At 48.1% G+C, this 24065-nt stretch overlaps 1 protein-coding gene across 8 annotated transcripts in view; it reads right to left on the bottom strand.

Moving 5' to 3' along the window:
* LOC144935062 (slit homolog 2 protein-like) overlaps positions 1 to 24065 on the bottom strand; it is a 181105-nt gene that overhangs the window by 40014 nt on the left and 117026 nt on the right. For 2 of the 8 annotated variants that reach the window (XM_078861396.1, XM_078861399.1), the window contains exons 6-16: positions 21625 to 21696; positions 20616 to 20687; positions 19144 to 19307; positions 17583 to 17594; positions 15243 to 15390; positions 11347 to 11418; positions 9291 to 9362; positions 9085 to 9156; positions 5729 to 5872; positions 4446 to 4609; positions 2642 to 2665 (exon numbers count right to left, since the gene is read on the bottom strand). In XM_078861396.1, coding sequence (XP_078717522.1) covers positions 2642 to 2665; positions 4446 to 4609; positions 5729 to 5872; positions 9085 to 9156; positions 9291 to 9362; positions 11347 to 11418; positions 15243 to 15390; positions 17583 to 17594; positions 19144 to 19307; positions 20616 to 20687; positions 21625 to 21696 — 1016 coding nt within the window. The remainder of the gene's footprint in view (positions 1 to 2641; positions 2666 to 4445; positions 4610 to 5728; positions 5873 to 9084; positions 9157 to 9290; positions 9363 to 11346; positions 11419 to 15242; positions 15391 to 17582; positions 17595 to 19143; positions 19308 to 20615; positions 20688 to 21624; positions 21697 to 24065) is intronic. The other 6 variants (XM_078861398.1, XM_078861402.1, XM_078861397.1 and 3 more) reach the window with 3 other exon arrangements.

Genomic DNA, 24065 nt, shown 5'->3' with positions numbered 1-24065 from the left:
TGTTTTGTTTTGTCTTGAGCGCGGCAAGCACATGGTTAGATCAAGCACAAGGGAAAGCGACGCGGCAGGAGCAGCAGGGCAGGCCCACGTTGGGCCCGGCGGGCCAGGAGAGTACCGTAGGAGCGGGACCCAAGGCCCGCGGAGCAAGGGCAGCACGTGAGGAGGCCAGTTAGAGAGAGAAAGAGAGACAACAGAGAGATTTAGAGTGCACGAGAGAGAGAGAGATCTGTCATGGCGTTGGGGCCAAATGGGACTCAAAGGGGATGGAGTTATGAAGACCACACGAGTGAAAATGTCAGAATTATGCAGATGTATTAAGAGGGATAGGTGCAGCAGGTCTGCAGTGTCCTGCTCGTGCCCACTGTCGTTGGAAAATTCCCCACTAAGAGGAGCTTTAGAAACCCCACCCCCCCAACCACGATGGTATTTGGCCTACTCCTCCATGCTGGCCAGACGTCTTGGAAGAGGTGGGTGTACCCACACGTGGGAACCCCAGCACGTTCGACCCATATTCACCACTGGGTGAGGGCCGATTCAAGACAATTCTACCGTTGTTTCAACTGCCATGCCAGGAGATCAACCTGGTGACTTCTGGATTGCAAGTTTAGTGTGCTAACAATTACACCGTGATAGCATGCCAGGTGTATAAATTAGCACGATTTTATGAACAAAAATGAACTACTTGTAGAAAATTGCTAAAATAATGACGGCCAAGTAGTGTTTAGTACGAAGAAATAAAGTAATATTATGAAAAAGAATCAGAGACACCAACAGACAAATATGCATGTTGAGGCACACGAATGAATGGAAAGAGGGCTTTGAGAATGCGTGGCAGAACAGTTTTCCTACTTTGACAAATATAAATCAAATTGAGGACGATTCATCCCCGAATATCATCATTGTCCAGAGAAAATGTATTCATACATGATCATCATCATCATCGTCATTCAATATTTACAACTTCAAAATCAAAGCAGCAGGAGATAAAATCCACAATTAATATCAGCCTTGCAGTCAAAAAAGTCATAACGTGACGCACGTGTTTAACAACCAGAAACCAAACGCTACGCTGCCCATGCTTGGAACAATACAGTAACACCTCGTTATTTCGGTATTTGATAATTGATCATTGGGGATAATTCTGCACGGCTGCGCTTTCGGCATATATACGGTGTAGTAGTAATTCGCCATGAGCCGAATTCCCGTACCGACTGGTCCAATTTCGTCAGACACGTGGAGCGACGCCGCATGCCACGACCAAAACAACGGCTCGGTCTGGTGGTGGCGCGCGTGGTGAGCGTGGTGAGCATGGTGAGCGTGGCGAGCATGGTGAGCGTTAGTGCAGACCCGTCGCTTTGGACTTTACCTTATTGGTGCAGCCAACCCTCTCAGAAATGTCGTCTACACCGACATCAAGAAGTAATGGAAAGGGACTGAAATATAAACTCCTTTAGTCTGCGAGACAAATCCAAAGTTTCGGATAGAATTGATGCACAGGGTGTGTGTCAATGTGTATGGCGTGTGAAGAGTTTGACATTGAATCAAGCACCCTGAAAATACAGTACAGTAAGTACATACTAAGTGCATTAAGGTCCCTCCACAACCTCTGCCACCTACCACATGGGACCTACCGCATCCTCCTTCTTCACCTGCAGTGCTGTATACTGATGGTAAGCGTTACTTTTTATGGAAAATTTATTTAGGAAAGCAAATTTTGATTTTTTTGTTATTGGGGCAGGAGGCACCGGGGAGTACACCATTGTACATAATTCGCAATATTGGATAATTCGGCAAGGGCCAGAGCCCCACATGTGTCGAATTAACAAGGGTTTACTGTACATGCAAAAGCTCTTGCTTCCGAGTCTTCTTGCATTGAAATTGTACCACTCAAGCGACACATACAGGCACACCGTCCGGCACACGTAAGTGAAAGACTAACAATGTCGCACCACAGAGCGCCCTGTTACCATAAGGCCCACGACATAGAAAATTATACAAACGTTTTTATTACGTGCTGACCTTGGGCGATTTCCAACACCGAACCACCCCTGTGCAAGATAATGCTGCCAACGTTTTGCAGATAACCTGCAGTGCTCATAACAATAGTACAAATGTTGGGCTTATATATATAGCGTCGTCATTTGTGCAAATTGGGTCTCAGGGTTGATAAGGAAGCACAGACAAGCTGCAAGGCAGCAGCGCGGCCGTGAGCTGGCGCGGCCAACAATTGCCCAAGCTCTGTGGTTCTCTACATATTAAGACGTTTTCAGCCAATCAATGCGGTTCCATGTGATTCTCGCAATGCTTACTGGGCATTTCACCCAGGGTTGCCACCCCCCTTTTCGCTATGAAAAATACGAAGACCTATCACGGGACAACTGCTTCAAAGAGAGGACGAATCGTGAGAAAACAAGGACAGGTGGCAACCCCCTCATTTCGCATTTTTTTTTGCAGAGGAGGTGGTTTAGCGTTTGGAAACAATCTCTCTCGATTCACCGGCAGAAAAACAGACAATTGTTTTAATTCAACAACAGCGGCAGCCAAGACGAAAGCGACAGAGAGAAAGAGAGAGAGATTAGTAGCAGGTAGAAATGGGTGGCAAATTGGTCAGAGAATGCAAAAAGGTGAGAGAAGCACGCACCTGGTAGAGAGTACTGCTCCTTGGCTGGTGGGGTGGGGTGGCAGGATGGAGAGAAAGGGAGACAACAAGACAAGCTGATTGCTGTGACTGTGACAGAGAGAGACAGAGAGAGAGCGAGCGTGAATTAACAAGCACCGTGAATTAACAAGCACCGCCATCGCGTCCCAAAGAACCAAGCTCAGTTCATCTTCCGAAAGGGTTTGGAAGAGGCAAAAAAAAAAACTTTCATTAAATACCACCATGATGGAGCACACACGCACACACACAAGTGGCTTACATTTAAAATCCATTTGCTTCACATGTGGCTAAAAGCCCGGACAAAATGGTCCTACGTTTAGATTCCGGTGTGGTCTCAGACATTGCCTGTGACCCGCTTCGTCTTCTCGAGTGTCCGAGTTTACCCTTGTTCAAATGTAAGATAAGTTTTTTTCCGCATTGCCCGTGCCTGATGATTGGTGAACACTTCCGACGAGACGCAGAGAGCAGCGTTAATTTGAATCTGTGGTCTACTCTCCACGTGGGACGCACACGCACACACGCGTATACGCGCGCAAGATCTCTCTAACCTCGTTTGAATTCTTAACAATCATCAGGCATGTGCAGCACGTATCAACTAAAGTTGCATTTGAAGGGTGGTGCATTCTGAAGGACGTACTGTGGTGGATCGTGGGTAATGGAATTTGAGAAACCCCGAGTTAATACGTTCATCTGGCCTATCCCCATCTCGTCAAGTCTCAGAAGTTAAGCAGGTTCGAGCCTGGATAGCGCTTGGAAGGCTGACCACCAGGGCTTGCCAGGTGTTGTAGGACTGGGGCTGAGAGGTAACATTGTTGAGTGTTAACCCCCTCCCCCCTGTATGTGTGTGCTTTCTCCAGGCACTCCGGTTTACTTCCCACTGCCAAGAAAATCACGAATGGTATTGGCCAAACATCCCAATGCCGACCATTGGCACCTCCTTTGCCAGTAGAAAAATATGATAATTGTTTGGGCGCAGGCTCCACAAGCATTTGTGCTGCCCTTGACACAATTCCCCCTGTGTGGCCAAGTGTTGTTAGCGAGCGTCCATTCACGCAACAAGGGTGGTGGTGCGGCTAAAGCGCCAAAAAAAGGTGTCAGTTTTGTTGCCAGATAAAAGGGTAAAAAAACAATTATCATCCCAATGCAGGACCTTTCTGAAAAAAATAGTTGTGAGACGAAGAGAAGCTTACATGTCACCACGGCAATATCAATTCTTATTTATTTGCGATACCTGCCGATTATTTCCATAAAGGTCACACGGTGGGCATCAATGGGTAGTGCAGAAAAAAAATGTATCGTTGTACTTTAATGCGCCCATGTCTATGCTCAAGACCACCCCACAGTAGCCAGGATGGTGAAGTATGGTCAAATAACCCCCTGCGATCCACACAACGTGGCGAGGCCCTCAACGAATAGAACATTGACAAGGGCTTTAAATTCGCAAACAAGATCACACCCGTGAGCACACACGAACAACAACAACCACACATGAACACACACTGGTACACACGCACCTACACACGTACCCACACACGTACCCACACACGAGCAGTACACGTACATGCGAGACGACACGACAGACAGGTATCCTACACTCACACGCACACACCAAGCCCCCTCCTGCCTTTCTCCAGCCACTGCTGAGATACTGGCAGGCACTGCGAGCAGGGTTAAGGTTAAGACCGCTGGCGCGAGAGGTAGAGACCGTGAGAGAGAGAGAGAGCGAGCGTGCGGTGAGCGTGTGGTGCGCCTTCAAAGGGTGCATGCGGCAGGTGTGGGCGCCCACCTGAGCAGCGGAACTTCTTGCTCTTGATCTGGCCGATGCGCTTGTTGGCGAGTCGGCGCGGGCTGGCGCAGCGGGCTCCGCTCGTCTCGATCGGGTTGGCGTGGAGGTAGTCGGCCAGCCACTTGAGGTGGCAGTCGCAGATGAACGGGTTCTGCGCCAGGTGCCTGCGGCGTGGAGGAGCGGAGAGACGGGGACGACGGTCGGTATGCTTGGGGATGGCTTTCATGGTCGTTTTGTCAATCCACTGCTGGACGAAGGCTTCCCCGTACCGTATCGGTCATGGGAGCTGTTGGCCATACTTCACCACGCTGAGCAGCGAGGGGGAAGGTTGGTGAAGGGAAGGGCCGGGGGCTCAAGACAGGTTCAGAATCGAAATCAGGTAACCGAGTTCAGGGCAGAGTGTGCTAACCTCTGCGCCGCCACTCCACTAAAAAGGTTTTAGGGAGTGAGGAAAAAAATCCATTAAACTAATTGATTTCATCTCACCTATTAAATATCAATAGCTCAAGGTCTCTATTTTAACATGAAACATAAACCAAAATAAAACTCTGCGTGTAATACTATAAATGCCGTTCTTGTGCCCTCAACACAGCGTTCACGCTGTTCAACTGGGAGACACTGAGACGGGTTGTGGAATAAACACGCGTGCGAATGATCAAATGTGACGGAGTGCGTTAAGGAAAACTTTGTGCCGATTGCAGTACGCTTTGTACCCTGCCAGCGGTAGCAGGGAAACGTGGACGCGCTTGGGTACGCGTCTGCTATTCCGCTGAGGCAATGAGAACAAAGCCGCTCGATATATCCTGAATACGCCAGTGTTCATTTAATTTCGTGACAAAAAAAATGAAAAAACCCCAGCCCGCTTTGAGTGAACGCACAGGGTTGACCCCGCAGACCATGTTGGTTTATGGCAATGCGCGTCTAATGACTTTGAAATTTAAATGCATAATCGCCGTCTAATCCCGGGGCCTCGCTGGCAACCGTGAATGAGAATTAATGTGCGCCGCCTGGGTAATATACACAGGTCTGCCCTTTGGCCACCCGCCTTTAATCTTCCACATTAAAAAGAGGAATGACCGTAGATTATGGTGCATCTGCATCGCAGTGAGCCCGTAATGTGCATGCGAGCAGGCCGAAGGCATCCCAGACAGGGCCACGAGCGAGGGATGCGCAGAGAGCACACCGGGTTTTCACCCGGTGTGCTTTCTGCGCATCCCTCGCTCGCGCGAGCACGAGAGTACGCGATAGTGCTCCCCAGAGCTCTTGCGCGGTGCCCGTCGTACAGCGTCTGGATGGAGCGCAGGGGGCTGAAGGTGCCCTTGGCCATCGTCTGGATCTTGTTGTCGTAGAGCGAGAGCAGGTTGAGGTTCTGCAGGTCCTGGAACGCGTCCGCTCGGACGCAGTTTATTTTGTTGGCGTTGAGCAGCCTGCGGAGGAGGGGGTGGCGGCGGCGGGGGGGGGATCGGAGCGGCACAGGCGATGATTGAGGAAAGAGTCAGCGGAGTTGGACATGCGATTACGCCAAATGACAATAGACACCAACAACTTCGTGCACTAATTGTGCAATTAGTGCTTAAATACCAGCAATCGTAGCGAGAGGTAAATGTCATAAGACGGAGTCATTAATTTAAATTGCGGGCTAACACCGGGGGAACACAAATGAGTGTGACAAACATTGAACAAAAAAAAAATATGTGACTGCAAAATATACCCACGTACTCCTGCTTCACCTGCAAATATTGAACCCCCCTGCCCCCTTCCCCCACCCCGCCCCCCCCCCGCCTCCCTCCCTCCCTCCCGCCTCCCTCCCACCTCCCCCAACCAACCTCCCCCACCCCACCTCACCCCCCCCACCGCGCCTCCCCCACCCCGCCTCCCTCCCTCCCACCTCCCCCGTGCCTCCCTCCCACCTACCTCCCTCCCCCACCCCACCTCCCCCAACCCACCTCCCCCATCCCCCGCCTCCCCCCACCCCACCTCACCCCCCCCCGCCTCCCCCACCCCACCTCCCCCACCCCACCTCGCCTCCCCCACCACACTTCCCCCACCCCACCTCACCCCCCCCGCCTCCCCCACCCCAGCTCCCCTACCCCACCCCGCCTCCCCCACCCCACCTTTATGATTCAATGAACTGCCACGAATCAAAGTCACGATTCGTTTCAAGTAGATGATGCGTCATTGGTGCTGCCAACCTTTGTTTGTCCCGTCTCATTCATAAATACCGCCGTATTTGCATATCATTTTGCACAAGTCGCAAACAATCGATTTTACACGAAAAATGTTCCATGCGTGTATATGCGAGCGTAATGATGAACCGTAATCGGTGACCCAAAGCTTAACTGCACGCTCAGTCACCCCGAAACAAATTCACCGGTGATGCCGCTGCAGCTGCGTTGGCAGTGGCGCACCAGCACGGTTAACAAACGAAAATAAACTCAACACATTCGTCAATGGTGCTGCTGAAAGAGAATACATAAATAATAGGCAACATTTCCAGCAATGGCCCTTCTTCATAAATTCGTCTTACGTGTGTGAATCATTCATAAATTATTTACGTGCTATGACAAAGTGTCATTACCAAAAACACCGCCTGGACCGGCTGTGTCTTTCAGGCAGTGCTATTGACAAATGTGTTGTATTTTTTTTTAGTTCTTGCATCAGGTTATAAGAAGAAGAAGAAAAAAAACCCAACAAATTATGAAAGTAATTCCATGAGAAGAATAGGCATACAACATATCGCCGCAGTTTGCCTAATGCTGTACGTTAAAAGACCTGATCATACATTTCGATTTAAAGCTTTTGTGACTGAAGGGATTCATCTTCTTGGTTCTTTCGGTAAAGTCACGTAGAATTGAAATAATAAAAGAATATAAATAAAACATAATAAAATAATTCTCACGACGTTTTGGCCACAACGCAAGTAGCCGTCCTCAGGTGGAGAACAGGTCTGTCGAGGAGACAGACCTGTTCTCCACCTGAGGACGGCTCCTCCACAGACCTGTTCTCCACCTGAGGACGGCTACTTGCGTTGTGGCCGAAACGTCGTGAGAATTATTTTATTATTATTTATTTTTATTCTTTTATTATTTCAATTCTACGTGACTTTACCGAAAGAACCAAGAAGATGATCGTACATTGTCATGAAAATGGCCAAATGCACAGGGATTATCAGCAAGTGCTTTAATGCGTGCGGCCCTCATTAAAGGTGAACAGGTCACAGATGCCGTGCGTGGATCAGCCAGCCACGCACCTGGCCATCATTTCCTTCGTTTTAGCATTGATCACCACAGCATCTGGCTCTCAGTTTAAGATGAGTCAAATGAAAGACAAACATCAACCCCCCCCCGCGTAGCCTTGCACACAGGCTGTTGGGACGTGTGCTGTTAGCGAGCACCTCTTGAGATCGGCACGATGCGCGAGGCGGTGGCGCGGTTATCACCATGCCCGGCTGCCTTTGTCTCCCCAGTGCTGACTAATGCACAATGCACCAGGCACTCATTGTGAAGACGAGTTGACCTGGGGGAGGCTCAGGACAGGTTCTGATATTACTCAGCACTGTTGTCAGCCGTGATTAGGAATCGAACCCAGTTCGCCTGTTTTTTGTTTGTTAACGCAGTACGCTAAGCACTAAACCATTGCTCCCCACAACACGTGTGTATGTATGTTGAAATTCGTTCGCACCATTCGTAGCTAACTGCGTATAATCAGAAGAAGGACAACAAAGACACGCTCACACACAAGCATGGAAAAAAACCAAAAAGATATACGCGCACGTATTGCGTTCATTTTGCTTTGATTATGTAATGACGTTGTGCCCAGTGACCGCTCGCTGGGCAGAAGCTGTGGAGATCTGCGCCGGGGCAGCGCTGAGCAGACCCTGGTGCAGGAGTGCGCTGTCATCGCTAATTGGGGCGCATTAGCCCACCGGTGGGCCGGGGACGCGCGAGGAATTGAGCAGAGCCCTTCACGGACGGGCCCGCCCGCCCGCCCGCTCTACGCCCGTCAAAACGCGCCGAGCGCTTCCAGTCTGGCGGCTGTGTTACTTTACTGTCGCCACCAATAAGTCGACATTGCAATCTGGTTTCCAGGAATTCCACTCCCGCCGCGCAATCCATTTGGCCTCCCTCCGTTCCCCCGACACCCCCCCCCTCCTAACCGCCCCCCCGCACCTCCGTAGGAGCAAAGAAAAAAACAGCAGAGCAAAGTCTGGACCAGACACTGTCAGCGTGGGGGGGTTGAATGTAACGATTGTACACGCTCGGCTGTGTTTACAAACGCACGACGCCTTTGGCGGATGCTGCGAATTTATCTCGGCAAACAAATACGCTTACATGGAATATTTCGGGCAGCAGCATCTCGTCGAAAGGAATCACGGCGTGATTTTAAAGCCGTATGCCATTTCTTAAAACAAGCCGTGAGGTAGGAGATGTCAACCGCCAAGGCGACCATCATTTCTAATGCCGTCGTTTCACTTCGTACGACGCTTGCATGTATCACGTAAAAAAAAAAACCACTTCTATAAACCAGTGAATAACGTTCCTTTTCCTAGAGAACCAATAGAGCCCCATTTGAAATGGAATAAAACTTACTCTTTCTCGGTTGTAAGGTTCGAACAAAGTGGTGTAGTCCCAAAACTTACAGCAGCTGGAGCGAATAGAGGCCATCAAAGAGCCCTTTGGGCAGCTCGGTGATTTTATTCCCGTACAAAACCCTGCAAACGCACAAAGACATCGAACGTTACGGCGACGCAAAACACATCGCGGGCAGATTCGTGCTGGTTTTTTTTTGTGCGTGTGTGTGGCCCCGATGGGAATTTAATCACGAGACGTGCAGGATCTCACTCACAGCGAGTTGAGGGTCCGCAGGCCCTGGAACGCATCCGGAGCAATCTCGGAAATCTGATTGTTGCTCAGATCACTGCGTGAAAGAAGGAATGAAACATTAATGCTTCCACGTTACGCACAGCCTCAAGCCAAGAGCAATAGCGATGTCAGCCTTCACAGAACACAACCTCATTTTGTACGTACAGCACACACACACACAGCATGCGCGCACACACACAATGTGCAGTATTTTACAGTCGGAGAATATCGCACTTTACTGAAATCATACGTGATTTAAACTGGCACATAGGAAGATTTTCATATTTGCAATTTCATTTTTACAATTTGGATTTATGCAACACCTAACTACCGCCGCTTCTCGAGAATCTGCAGGCCAACGTGCATCATGGAGGTGTGTATAGACAACATTTCTTTAAGGAGGAGATACATCTGTAGCCTGAGGAGAAGGAGGAAGGTCTATAGCCAGGACTTGGACAGGGACAAGGAAAGCAAAGCATGTTAATTGCATCAAAACATTTCGGAACGTGTGATAAAAACGAAATTAAACGTTGGATGAGTGGGAACATCAGCAACAAATGCAATTCCCCACGAAGCAGATTTGTTTTTGTGACAGAGGTTTAGAATAAAGTAAATCATCTTAAAAAACCATTAATATATGCAGCAGCGAGTGGATCTTGAACACAAAATAGATTCTTCGCTCTGCGCTCCCATGCGATTATGATGTACAATCATCCGAAAGAGCACTGCCTCCCTGTTTCATCAGGAATTATGGGTAATAGATTTCGGAGCTCATTACGACGGTGTGAAACCTGCCCCACACTGGGCCCCTATGCCTCTCGAAAGAGACATTAAATTCGAAAATCAATTTGCGTTCCTGAGAATTTAACCATTCACGGGCTGGATGCCAGGGCAAACAGTTGGCATGTGTTGGCATGTTTTGAAGTTGTCCGGATGCTGAATTCTAGATTTTTTGGTTTTTAGAAACTGGCAGTTATAATAAGTAAACCTAAGTGCAATTTTATTCAAATTTACCATTCTTAGAATTACAAAAAATGATATTCAAACACCTCTTATGTTCCATTCGGAGCAAAGGTTTTGTTACACAATTATCACCATATAAATGGAACCCGTTATCACCTAAGTGTGCAGGTGCGCACATACATTAACGCGGTAAAGTGCATTATCTCACAGAATTAATTCATTCCGTGACATGATAAATCAGGCATTAATAGCTGCCAACTTCCTATTCCACTGCTCCTGTGACCTGCACTTTGCTTAATGAAGCAAACGGTACGAGTCTCCGGCGAGCACCAACGATGGGGGGGGAGGAGGGCGGGGGGTCAGTGGCGCCCGCACGGCAACGAGTGGCTGAGCCCAGAGCGAAGCTCTTACGTAAAAAAGATTGCGAAATTTATTCGGAGAAATTTTTTTTCATCTTCTTGGTTCTTTCGGTAAAGTCACGTAGAAGGGAAATAATAAAATAATAAAAATAACATTTAATTATGTTTTATTTTTATTATTTTATTATTTCCCTTCTACATGACTTTACCGAAAGAACCAAGAAGATGAATCCCTGCAGTCACGAAAGCTTTAAATCGAACATTTTTTCGTTTGTCGGCCCGGTCGCTCAAACTGCGTTTGTTTCCCAAACAGACACTTGACCGTGGCGTGGAAATGAATGCGGGATGTTTTTATTTGTTAAACGATAAAGAAACACAGCTGACCTTTGCGTTTAAGAATGTTTGTGATTCTGCGGCGGTGCACAAGCACAAATTGCAAACTCAACATTATAGGTTCATAACAATACCCGAAAATTAAATAATATCTAAATATGTGATACTTCGGGCAATGGCTCTGTTCTTCTTCCTTTCTCTGCTATGAAGAAGAACTAATGCCCAAAACGACAGTGTTATTGACAAATGCGGCGAGCCTTATGTCATGCCCGTATTATCTAAAACGGTGCTGCGTGCCCCTATATATAAAACCGAGACATGTAGCCTCTTTAACAAGTTTCAACACAGACGTACACAAAAAAATCAACAAAAAACCCCACGTACATTCGACGGAGCTTCTTGTACGATGAGAAAGCACCGGGGGGAACGGACTTAATGCCGTTTTGTTCCAGTCGTCTGTAAAAGGCAGAGGAACAAAAAACAAACACGGACGTGCACTTTTAAATCAACATTTACACAAACCGCCTCCTGCCCACTCGAACGAACAAGCGGCGAGTGGCTGGCTGCCACAGACGGTCGATTACTTTTTATACACACTAATAATATTTACGCTGAAGCATCTATTAGCATTATCAAAACAGTGACATGCAAACGCAGGGAGTTTGTGCGAACCGCGTGAACTGACCCCCGTTTGACAAGAGGCCCCCGTGGCACCCCTGACACAAGGTGGTCGAACAATGCCAAGAAACGTCTCCGTTGTTAAAAACAAGCAGGCGCTCGCTTTCAGTAAAAGAGATCCCTCGAAGCAAATTAAACAGAAATGGGTCCAAATACAGCGAGTAACACGAAGCAGATGCCTCCACGGGTTTAGCAGGCCGGGAAATGAGTTCTCAAAATGTATTTCGGCGCTTCCAGCAGAGTAGCATCAGGCCGGCACGTCTCTTGCCTGCCTCGACATCGCGATTCGTGTCGTAAAAGGAGCCAACGAACCATCGTGAGAAAGCTTCCATCGCCGAGTTACAAACTGCTGCAGTCTGGCCAATGAAAATGTGTGCAACATAAAATTCCAGGCGGTCTCAATCTGCAAATTAATTAAGGAATCCCCACACCGTGTTGGTGTTTTGTTTTTACCATCCTTCACTTCATTGGTCAGTGCAAGTTGGTGAAGTGGGGGCGGGGGAGAAGGAGGGCAGGCCCAGTTGTGATATCACTCGCAACTGATGTTAACCGTGACCAGGTTACCGGGTTCACTGCGCAGCGTGATAACCACTGTGCGACCACGCCAACCGTTGTGGCCAACTGAACGATTCCTTCGGCGCTGCTCATGATAAAATTCAAACCAGTGCAATGAACCAACTGACGATGTGGCACATTGCTGGAAGGAACGATGGCCCATGGTCGAGACTAATGATGTTGTGGCATCCAGGGAATGAAACGCGTCCGTGTGGACATCCACCGAGGAGGTGGGACGATGAATGACCTCGCGTGTAGGTGCTGCGTTGAATATTATTTGGCAGGATCGCAAACGATGGTGGTGGCTTCGGGAAGACTTCATCCGGCAGTGGCCGACGATGGCTGACGGTGATGGATGATGACGACGAGGCTGATGTGACAAACATGCCTCGTTTCGTGTACACGCAGACGATGAGTGAGGCGGAAGGCGTTGCACCGCTGTGTTTGGGATCGGCTCTCTATCTTGCCGCTTACTATCACGTAGGTAAAACATCAAAATTAATGAAAATAAAATAAAACAAAAATCACGACGTTTCGGAGGCAACACAAGTCTCCGTCATCAGGTGGGACCGTCACAGCCGAATTAGCTGCATCAAGTGAGGCAATGATTCAAGATGTAATCCCTTATAAGCAAGTTGAAGGGGGGAGGAGAGGGGGGGGGGCTCATCATAATGTGGTAGCCAATGAATGGAACGTATCGGGAGGGAGGGGGGCGGGGCTCAAAGACAGCACGGAGTGCTAAATACAACGCATCGGGAGGGGGGGGGGCGGGGCCAAAAAAATGGACGACGGCTTGGACGCGGTTGCTGCTGCACACGCCAACACAAAGGACAGAGACGGGGAGAGGAGGCCTGATACACATGATAGACAAAAGAACGAAAATGCCCATGTTTATACCAATGCTGGCTGAACAATGAAGAGAGTAATGTTAAAAAATAACTGGGGATGTTAACACTTGGTAAAGTAAAGTAAAATAGTGCCTGTCAGATAAGATGGTCCAAAAAAGTGTAATTAAGTCTTTTTTGCGTGGTTGATAACATCTTTCCAATGATTACTAAGTTTGTACCCATCATCACGGTTGAAATTATGTCTGTGTTTGTATATTTGTATGGCTTCGTGTACAAACCTTTGATGGTAGCCGGGAGGTTTGCAGAGAACCTTGGTCTCGGAAAAGACAATTTCATGAGAGCCCACCGATCATTGCTACAACTCGGTAGCAATGATGTATTTAGCACTCCGTGCTGTCTTTGAGCCCCGCCCCCCTCCCTCCCGATACGTTCCATTCATTGGCTACCACATTCTGATGAGCCCCCCCCTCTCCTCCCCCCTTCAACTTGCTTATAAGGGATTACATCTTGAATCATTGCCTCACTTGATGCAGCTAATTCGGCTGTGACGGTCCCACCTGATGACGGAGACTTGTGTTGCCTCCGAAACGTCGTGATTTTTGTTTTATTTTATTTCATTTTCATTAATTTTGATGTTTTACCTACGTGACTTTACCGAAAAAAACCTAAGAATATGAATCCTTGCAGTCACGAAAGCTTCAAATCTAGAATTCCTACAATGGTACTCGTACACAATACCCTAATCTTGGTGAACAACATCAAAGTAGGCCTCGGCAAGGTAAGGTAAAAGGTAAGGTAAAAGGTAAAAACAACGAGGCTACCTTTACCCTACCACATACCTTACCACAATACAATCACTCTACCCTACCTTTTACCCTTTAGCAAGGTAAGGTAAAAGGTAAAAGGTCAAAAGCAACGAGCCTACCGTTACCCTACCTTTTACCCTTACCCCATACAAATGACCCGATTACAGGGTAATTACTGGGGTACTACACATGAAAAAGGTTTGTAACAGGTAAATGCTAGGTAGAGTGCTTTATTCATATAGAATACTCTCGATGATTCCAATTTTAAATGGAGGCCACGGACTGCACCACGGAGCTCCTAGCGAGCGGCAAACAAGGTATTTGGGGAAATTCTTCTGGCCTACCTTTATCCTACCCCTTACCCCTTTGGCATGTCGACACCTTTACCTTACCTTGCCGAGGCCTACATCAAAGGGCTACGCTCGTCACAGCGAGTACAGGATAATGACACTGTCCAAATATGTCCCTCATACAAACAGACGCGAGACACAAAGCCCATGATGCAATGGGAAAATGGGGTCGAGTGGTGGCACAGTTGTTAAACGACTCTCACCTGAACTCCTTTCGCACCGTAGGTAGCCAACCGTGCTAATCGGTGGTCTCAAGTGATCGGTGGTGTGGGTGTTCAAACAGATACTACTAGTAAACATTGTTTCCAGCCCCTTTAATGAATCAACTGCTAGACGAAATGCGAGGGTTGGTAAATTGCTGCACAACTTCGATTTAAAGCTTTCGTGACTGCAGGGATTCATCTTCTTGGTTCTTTCGGTAAAGTCACGTAGAAGCTTGCGTTGTGGCCAAAACGTCGTGAGAATTGTATTTTATTATGTTTTATTATTATTATTTTATTATTTACCTTCTACGTGACTTTATCGAAAGAACCAAGAAGATGCTGCACAACTGTTGTGAAACTCCCTTCTCGTGGGCGTCGAGGAGTAGCCGTACCCTGGCTCGCCAGGAGAAGGTAACACTGCACAACGAAAGTGTGGACTAATCTGCATCTGTTTCCATCTGTACGCAAGACAGAGAGTTGCCCCCTCTCGCGTGTGCGAGTTTCCTCTGGGAACTCTGGTTTCCTACCCACTTGTGTAATAAATACCCATACATTGGCTGACCAATTAAAAAAGAAAAACTCGATTCAAGAACCTCCTGAGCAAATAAAATACGAGTCCTGGACTCAGCGGGGCTTTCCTGGTTAGGTAATTAATGGAATAATGTTCAATCGTTAATGCACGGCTTTGAGAACTGAGCAAGGGCTTGGTACAGCGAATGCTTTGCTGCGCCCGAGTGCACTCTATCTCGCTCAGGTGCACGTACGTACGTTGAACTTGTTTCGCACAATATGTAGCCAACCGTGCCAATGGGAGGTGCAGGACGTGTGCACGGAGCTCACATCTCGGTGATGGCCTCAGGCAGGTTGGCAGGCACGGCCGTGAGGCCCTTCCCGCGGCAGTCCACGATGTTGTTGGCGCACGTGCAGGGCAGGGGGCACGAGCTGGAGGCCACGCTGCACGTCTGCGTCCTGGACACGTCCGAGTGACCTGTGCCACCGCAACCACAGCCACCACCACAACCACCACAACCACCACCATGCCACCACCGCCATGCCACCGCCGCCACCATTACCACCACCATGCCACCACCGCCACCACAACCACAACCATAACCACCACCATGCCACCACCACCACCACAACCACCACCATTACCACCACCACACAACCACAACCACCATCATTACAACCACCACCACGACCACAACCACCACCACAACCACCACCACCACCACCACAACCACCACCACCACCACAACCACCACCACCACAACCACCACCACCACAACCACCACCACAACCACAAAATGTTCTCCATCAGAACGAGAGCCGACCGGCACGAGTCAATGCAAACAACATCTGTAAGTTGTGTGTTAAAATATGCTAGATAAAATATAAATACGTATTAAAAATGCCCACCTGCTGAAAAACGAGCTGAATTTATTCCAGCACTTCGAAGTCAGTTTAGGAGTTATCTCGTAAAATTTCCCCCGGTGAACTCAAAAGGTGTGAATTAACTTTTTTTTTTCTGGCCCGTAACAACACTTGGTGTACGAGTACCATTCCTCATGATGTTCAGGGGGCTGCAAACGGTAACCGCTGCTGCTGCTGCTGCTGCTCCTGTGGGAGCGCACTTGAGACTATTTATGAGGTGATGAAAAGTAGCCGTACATTATTGCACCACGGCCAGAAGGAAAAAAACCCAACATCCATGGCTCGTGCCAAGCAGAGCTTTGAAAAAGGCAGGACTTGTACAATGTATTCTGGCAGCACCGTCAACCGACGAGGCACCACCCATAATAACATTTTGGTTGTTGTTGGGTTAAATAGCGTGAATATAAATGTGTCGTTTAACACACCACCACCCGACACAGCCAATTCATGAGGTTTGTCTCGTGAACAAAACGTGCCAATTGGTTACTACTTCAGCGCACCGGTGTGTTGGAGAGTAAACCCGCATCATTTACAATTTGAGTACCACGTTTTCGCTGGTGATTACAGCCAGCCTCATCGGGCGATTTGCCAGAATTGAAATATTGAGAATCGAATTGAACAACGTCACTTGGCCCGATCCTTTGCCGCGCAATACAAACGCCTCGCCCCCCCCTCCATCCCGGGCTGGGCAACGGCCAGCACAAATGAGTTTGGCTTATTAAGCGAGCCCTGCAGAACATGCACCAAATTATTCTTCAATAACCCCCCCCCCCAAAATCCCCTTTCCTTACCCCAAACAGACAGACCAGCATGATGAAGAATGGGCAAGCAACCCCCTTGACCGACCAAGCGTGGGGAGGCCTTCATCCAGCAGTGGATTTTAAACCAGCTGTAAGTTGTGACTAATATTATTAGGCTACGATAATGTGGCTTTTATTTTTGCGTGCCGTTAATTCATGGCACGTGCATATGTTCACGGCACGCACAGATCTGCCGTGATGATTTGCCATCGTTACTCATGAGCGCACGGTCCTTTGGAGATGTTGTCTGCTTTAATTTCCTCTTAGATCAGGGTGCCCAAATCAAAATTAAACCACCCACCATGAGCGGGCCGCACGATACAACGACTCAGTTCTCCAACACAGAGAAATATTAATTTTGGGTGCTGTGACGCATTTTCACGGGGCTCTCTGTCCCCTTAAACAAAGGCTACCAATGAATCAGTCCGCTGACGTGCGCACACAAAGATCTTACAATGGCCTATCGATCGTGAGCTGTGTGACACTGCCAGGTTTGTCAGCGTAATTCCTCACAATGGCTTAATAGGCCCTCGTCAAGTTGAACCGGGCATCCAAATGAGCTCCATAGGGCTCAATGAAACTGCTATATCCCTTCTAAAAGAGTAACATTCACTCGGGTTTCTTTATATATAGAAATGTAAAACAACAACAACAATGTGCGGAAAAACACTTTCAAATGCAGCAAGTGTACACACAATGAAAGCAAAAGAGGTTTAATTGATCATCAGTGCATTACCTTATGGAAAATGGGTTAATTGATGTTAATGAACAAGTTAGTAGACAATGTACGAATTAACTATTTACAACAGATTGCTAACGGTGAGTAGCGGTTACTCGAATGAGTGGTATCCAACTGTGAGAGTAAGGAGGACCAGAAGCGATGACGAGGTGGTGGTGGTGGTGATTATGTTGCGTAATCGTGCATCAAACGAAAGGTAAAACTTGCCTTCGTCATCGTCTGGAGAATAGATTCGTATAATCGCGAGAAATGCATCAGGCCCAACCAAATGCAGAGCAAACACACCGGACAATAAATCAAAACGTTATAAATTATGCATTCGTAAATTAAACCCGCGCGCGCGCACGCACACGTGCACGTACTTTGATTTAACAGCTTTAGATTGGCTGTGACCTCAGGCTAATGACTGACAGTGCCAATGGCGTCGTGTGGTTGGCACGGGCCAAGGTGCAAGGCGTTAACTGCTCCCCCCCCACCCCAGTCCAATTTACACCCCCCCCACCACCCCCCACTCTGTGTAGCCTGTGGGCTCTGGAGCAGTTGCACCGCCTGCACACCCCACAGCTACAGTGCTGGAGAGTGCGCTAGTTCAGTATGTGCTTGTGTATATACCTCATTGTGTTTTCATCTCTGTACAGACAACGGATTAAATTTAACTTGATGGATTTAAGGAGGTGGGTGAAAACATGTTGGAGCTCTTTTGGATAACACAATTTGATAATGAAGGTTTTTGAATCAGCGCGTACTAGCTGCTGATGTCAAAAACAGATTCGGAATCAAGGGCACCGGCAAAGCAAATGTAACATAAGCTAAACAGCGCACAAATAATCGCAGAGAGGTTGCGTGCTTAAAATTAAAACTGAGAAACGGAAGGAGGACTGCATGGGACAGCGGACTAACGCAATCTATAAACATCACGTTGACCGATAAGATAAGTGGGTTTGGGGCAGGACAACACTGCAAGAGGCGATGGCCAGTGGTTGAGACTAGTGATGAAGTCACAGCTAAAGGAGGGAATATGGGCAAGCGTGTATCCACTGCGAGGATGCAGCAGTGATGTCGTCTCGTTAAAAATGAGCTTGGCGGATTGCTGCGTCACAAGGGGCAGCGGGGAGGTCGTCATCCAGCAGTAGATAGGTCATGGCTAGCAGTGGATAGATCATGATAGCAATTAGGATAATTACATACCTTTTTAAAACAAAACAATTCTAGCAAATAATATATGTTAAAACGATTGTAAATTTGCCTCCGAATATTGTTGTTATAGAGCTTCAAGCCTGCTAGACTGAGGTCACAGACGCGTTTAGCATTCACCGATTCAACATGCAACGGTCATCTCGTCTATGCGACTTACGGTTTTGTAAAAACTCGTGGTAAAATTCTGGAAATACTGGTTGTCATCATGCAGGATGCTTGAGTTAAAACACATCAGGGACACACACACACACACGCATTCCCCACCATTAGCACGCCCAGTCACCTTCACGACTCTAGCATGCATGCACCGTTTTAAGTGACAAGTGTTCTATTGCGTGATGGCGTGAGCGTGGTGCCTAGAAAACCAGAGCACGCGGTCAATGTCACATTCCCTATTTGCCTACAACAGCGACTTGTAGCAAAAAAATAAATCTCTTTCTATAGAAACTTCCAATTATCTTGCCTACTTGCTGTCGTGCGGCACTTCCGCCGAATCTCGAGGCGCCGCGGATTCACTCGCACGCGCGCGAGGAACAAGACGCCGGAGCGATTTCCGGCCGGTGGTTCTCACCTGAGCACACAAACTCCTTGCGCTGAACCTCCGCCACGTTGAGGCCACGCAGGTTGGCGGGGCTGGCGCACTGAGTGAAGAGGCCGATCCTCGGGCGTTGCCTGAGCCAGTCGGACAGCCAGGCCAGGTGGCAGTCGCACTGGAGGCTGTTGGAGTGCAGTCGGCTACGTGCGCACAAACGGCAGACGGCGGGGTCGGTGAGTTGCGTGCGTGTGCGCGTAATGTGGGCACCAGCGGGGGCCGCGCACACACACACACGCGTGTGCGTGCGTGCGTCCGCGGGAAAGAGGAGCAGACATTCGCACGACAGGATTAGAAAGAATATCGTGAGGGGGAAAAAAAGAACGTGGAACAATAATTCGAAAGTCAAAGTCACTTCCTGTCCAAGTGAGCTTTGAGGCAGTGCCTTATCTTCCGTTTACAGCCCCTGGGTCAGTGGTGGAAATTCCACGTTTCTATGGCGGGGACAAGTAATGTCTGTAGGATGACCAATGATGAATAAATAATTAACGTGGGGTTATTCTTATCATTGCTGCCGTCGTGTTCGAGCTCACGCAGCGTTCACAACATTTGGCCGTGTACCCAATCTAGCCGCGCCTCTCCGCACCCTTGTTGTGAAAATCGTTTGCGTAATTAATTATCTTTTGTGATCACTGATCACCCAGTCGTGGCGTGACATCCGTGGAAGTGCAGCGACAAAAAAAACCGAGGCAAATTAGGGACGCGAGAGGCGGCCCCGATTTGGCAACCGGGCCCCCTGTTTTTTTGCGCAGTGAGCATGCCGCATGCTGCCGCTGGGGCCGCGCTCCTCTGTCCCTGGCAGGCGCGCGCGCGACAGTTGGTAACGTACGAATGAGTCGGCGGACATATATCGGTGTGTGTGTGTAATTGTTAATGACGAGGAGACCGCACGCATCGGACAGACCGTTGCCAAGTGGGAGGGAGTGGACGAGATTTTCAGTTTTTTTTTTCCCCACCGCGCTGGGCGTGAGGTTCTCCGCGGCAGCTATGACCAGGGCAAAGGGGGGAGTTGGAAAGGGGAGGCGAGTGGGGGGGGCGTATTTCCCCCTGCTGCCAATGCTCTGTAAAACGTATTAAATTAGCACGTCAAGCATGGGTGGGGAGGCGGAGGCTTTTAAGGAAATTAGAAAGCTGGCCTATCTAATTTGTCAGTGAAACATTCATCATAGGAGAGTCAAGCATCCTACAACATATCATCATGTCAATTCATAAGCACTCCCCCCCCCCCCGCCCCCCCCCCCCTTTACCGGGTAGAGCCACTTAGCATGCAGTGAATAGCGTTCTCTCTCGTCGTGTGACAAGGCTCCCCAGCAAAAGCCTTCTTCTTTATTGCGGCTATCATTTAGCCGCGAACGTCGGCAGACGTGACGTGATGATGTCTAATTTGTTAATGCACCTCTTGCTGCGACGAATTGCGATTTAAAAAGGGGCAGCGTGTCACGGTAACTTACAATGTCCTTAGCTTGGGCATGTGGTTGAAGCTCGCCACCGACAATGAAGTAATGTTATTGTTATTAAGCGTGCTGAAACGAGAATGAAAAATGAACGTATGGTTAGGCCCACTCGTGTAAAAAAACACATTTAAAGACCATTTTCTCTTGAAGCACACACGGGTAATGCCAAGTTTCTACTCTGGCCATGGTAGATTTAGCGCACATTTGTTGTAAGAAAACACAGAAGAATAAATTATAGCTTCTGCTAGTTTCAGAACGAAAAGTTACCCACCTCAGCCCTCAAACGCGGTCGCCCGTTTTTTTCTACATCGTTTTCAATTGTGCGCAATAAAACGAGCTAAATAATGTACGGGCACACCTTCCCCTGTTTGAAATCCACCAACAAACAGCGCAGGAAGAGTGATGCATTAAATTAAGGTATCGCTGTATTCATCTCCTGGGAGGCACTGTCGTCTGAAAAGGTTATCCCTCCCTGTGAAATTGATTGGGCTGCGCATTAATATAAGTGTGGCTTAACCCCAAGCACTGTGTGTCAAAGCTATTACAGAGGGCATCTGATCTTTTGCCACTCTGAAGACTCAGCACTCGGAATCAGCTGTGGATTGTCTCCGCATTATTCCGATCGTTCATCACGTAGAGAGAAAGCTCGCTGTAAAATTGTTTTGTATATGCGTGCTCTGTCACAAAATGCAAAATCGCGCTCATCTTCTCTCCTAAAGTAATCGTTCGGATTGCGCGGACGTTTCGAAGCCTACTGTTTGCACACTCTGTAATTGGAATGGCATTTTCTTTGTCCGTAACAAGCAATGGACATTAATGGGAAACACAAATGCGGATATGGGAAATAAGTAAATAAACCCACAAACGTTGATTATGAAAAATATCACAACGAAAACATTCGCTTGTACTAGCGAGCACTTTACAGCCTCTGCAGCAAACCTCCAATATATTTTGACAAACACCGGCAAATAGCGTGCAGGACATTAAAAAAAAAGTGTCAACTCACAAGACTTCCAGGTCTCGCAGAGCACGGAAGGCCCCATCCTCGATGCACGAGATGCGATTGTTGTCAAGTTGCCTAGAAGACAGCGACAGAGGAGGGACAGAGAGACAAGCGCACAGCTCACGGAAGACAATCAGGCGGACAGCCTCCGCAGGGCAGAAAGGCTCAGAGCGAGAATTCGCTCGCTGTCGGCAACGAAGCCCTCTCGCCCGAATCCGGTGACCGAGTCGCGTCCTCGCCGCTGTCGCCGCCGCTAACGCCGGCGCGGCAATCCCCGCCGCCTGCGCTGGGCTCTCTCTCTCTCTCTCTTGACGCGAGAAACGAGAGTGGGGGCGATGCGACTCGAGGGTGCTCCTTTTCTAACGGGAGGCACGGACGATACGAGCGCCGTCCCCGGCGCAGGCGAGCATTAAAAAAATGAATCGCGCTAACGTAGTAAATATTCATGCTGGCACCGCTGCTGCCTCCCCCCCCCCCGCACCACCACCCCCCCCATCCCACGTTCCTAAGCGCCAGCAGCCCAGACCCACGAGCCCTTCCACCCATCCTCCCCCTCCGTCTTCTTCTTTCTCCTTTTTTTTGGCTCGTGACTTAGTAATTTCATTAAGTAAAGTCGCTTATCCATTACGGGGCTTTTTTGCTGTCATGTCCAAGGCAACAATTTCATTAAGAGAATGGGGGCCATAAATCAGTGGGTTGCTGCTCCAGCCTTTACTCTCCTTCCCCTCTTTCCCAGGGCCCATCCGCCACTTATTATATTTTGCCAAAGGTAGGCCGAATTGAATTTTAATCTGGAATAGGCTCTGCAAGTTGGGGTAGGAGTATGCACAAAGTTGCCATGCCAAGCGGATGACATCTCGTAGCGGTGGATTGTACAAAAAACGTGATCCTGTCGATCAATCTATTTTTTTTTAGTGGAGCGAAAGTAAGGATCTAACAAAAGAGTCTTATTTTAGTAGTGTACGCACGTAGCATTTAAAACGTAACTTAAATGCAAATGTTTATCAATTAGCAAATTCACAAGCTTCCCATTGACCAAGGAAACCTGAAGAAATGTATTTGAACAAAATGACCAATTTCGACACGAGCAGGCTAGATAGTTACACAAAATGAACTCATACTAAATACATGTGCCACCTTCAATTCGTTGTTTTTGTGTTTATAATGCTTTAGATCAGGAAAGGCAGCCATGTTTCTAATTATCACGGTGTCATTTTGCTCTCAGACACCCTTCAAAATCTCTCAAGTTACCACTAGAGGCCGCTTCCATTCAGCCTAATATACATATACAGTAAAACCTTGGATTCGAAGCATAATTCGTTCCGGAAACGTGTTTGTAATCCAAAGCACTCGTATATCAAAGCACTCGTATATCAGTTGTGATCACGTGACGCTCGGCAGACAAAGCGTATACACGTGCTACTCGTATTGCAAGACCTCGCTCGTTTATCAAATTAATATGTATTAAAAAAAATTTGCTCGTCTTGCAAAACACTCGCAGACCAAGTTACTCGCAATCCAAGGTTTTACTGTATATATATAAAAAAAATCCTGACCCGAATCCTGACACTGCATTGTTCCACCCATCGTGTGGCCCTGGGGGAAAAAATCTAGACGGCTTCGTTCGCATTACTTATCGACGCATGCACAGCAACGTGCGCATGTATACGGGCTCATTGGAACATGTCACAGAGTCGGACGCCCCTACGGTCTCGGCAATTCCTCTTGTCGGAAACGGTCGGGCGTGCTGGTGGGACCAGAAAGGGTGACAGCACCAGGGCTGGGTGGCCCAAAGACAGATGACTTATTTCTAGCATTCCCTTCCTCATCTGCCTTCCTCTCCCTCTCCTTTTCCCCTCTCTCCATTTTTTATCATAGTTTTTCTTTTGTGTTGCGTGGGAAAAATGAGCTCCACCTCACCTGCAGCTTTCAATCACTCGGCCGTCCATTCATCCCCCCGATTCATAACAATTCCCTTCACAGCTTTATCACGAAGGCAAACATGCACACAGTTCACCTGACGTACCCTATAAATTGTATTATATTTAAACAATATGTGTATTTTTCCTAAAATGCCTTCTGAAAAAAAGGATCTTTCTCGCTTTCTCTCTCTCTCTCTGTCACACACGCTTTACATGCGTGTGCATTACAAGTATGCACACGCGTCGTGTTTGCCTTAACAACGACAGAGCTTCAGACAGCATCTGGTAACATCACCACAGATAAAAGTTACGTCCGTCTATCGTTGATGAATTTGTGCCGAAATTTTTTTTTACGAAAAGCCGTCATGCTGGAATGAGTGCATTGTCACGGAAAACAAAGTTAAGCGTGATTCACGGCAAGTGTTTCCAGCGATTGATAATCCACGCTTCGAAGAGTAAAACATTACGGCCGTGAAAAAAACCAAGCCCAAAACTTTTGTCAATGCATTCGCCAGGCCAAGT

The sequence above is a fragment of the Lampetra fluviatilis genome, chromosome 12 (assembly GCF_964198595.1).
Source record: "Lampetra fluviatilis chromosome 12, kcLamFluv1.1, whole genome shotgun sequence".
Lineage (NCBI taxonomy): Eukaryota > Metazoa > Chordata > Hyperoartia > Petromyzontiformes > Petromyzontidae > Lampetra > Lampetra fluviatilis.
The sequence above is the reverse complement of the archived record's forward strand: the minus strand, read 5'-3'. Positions and strand labels throughout refer to the sequence as shown.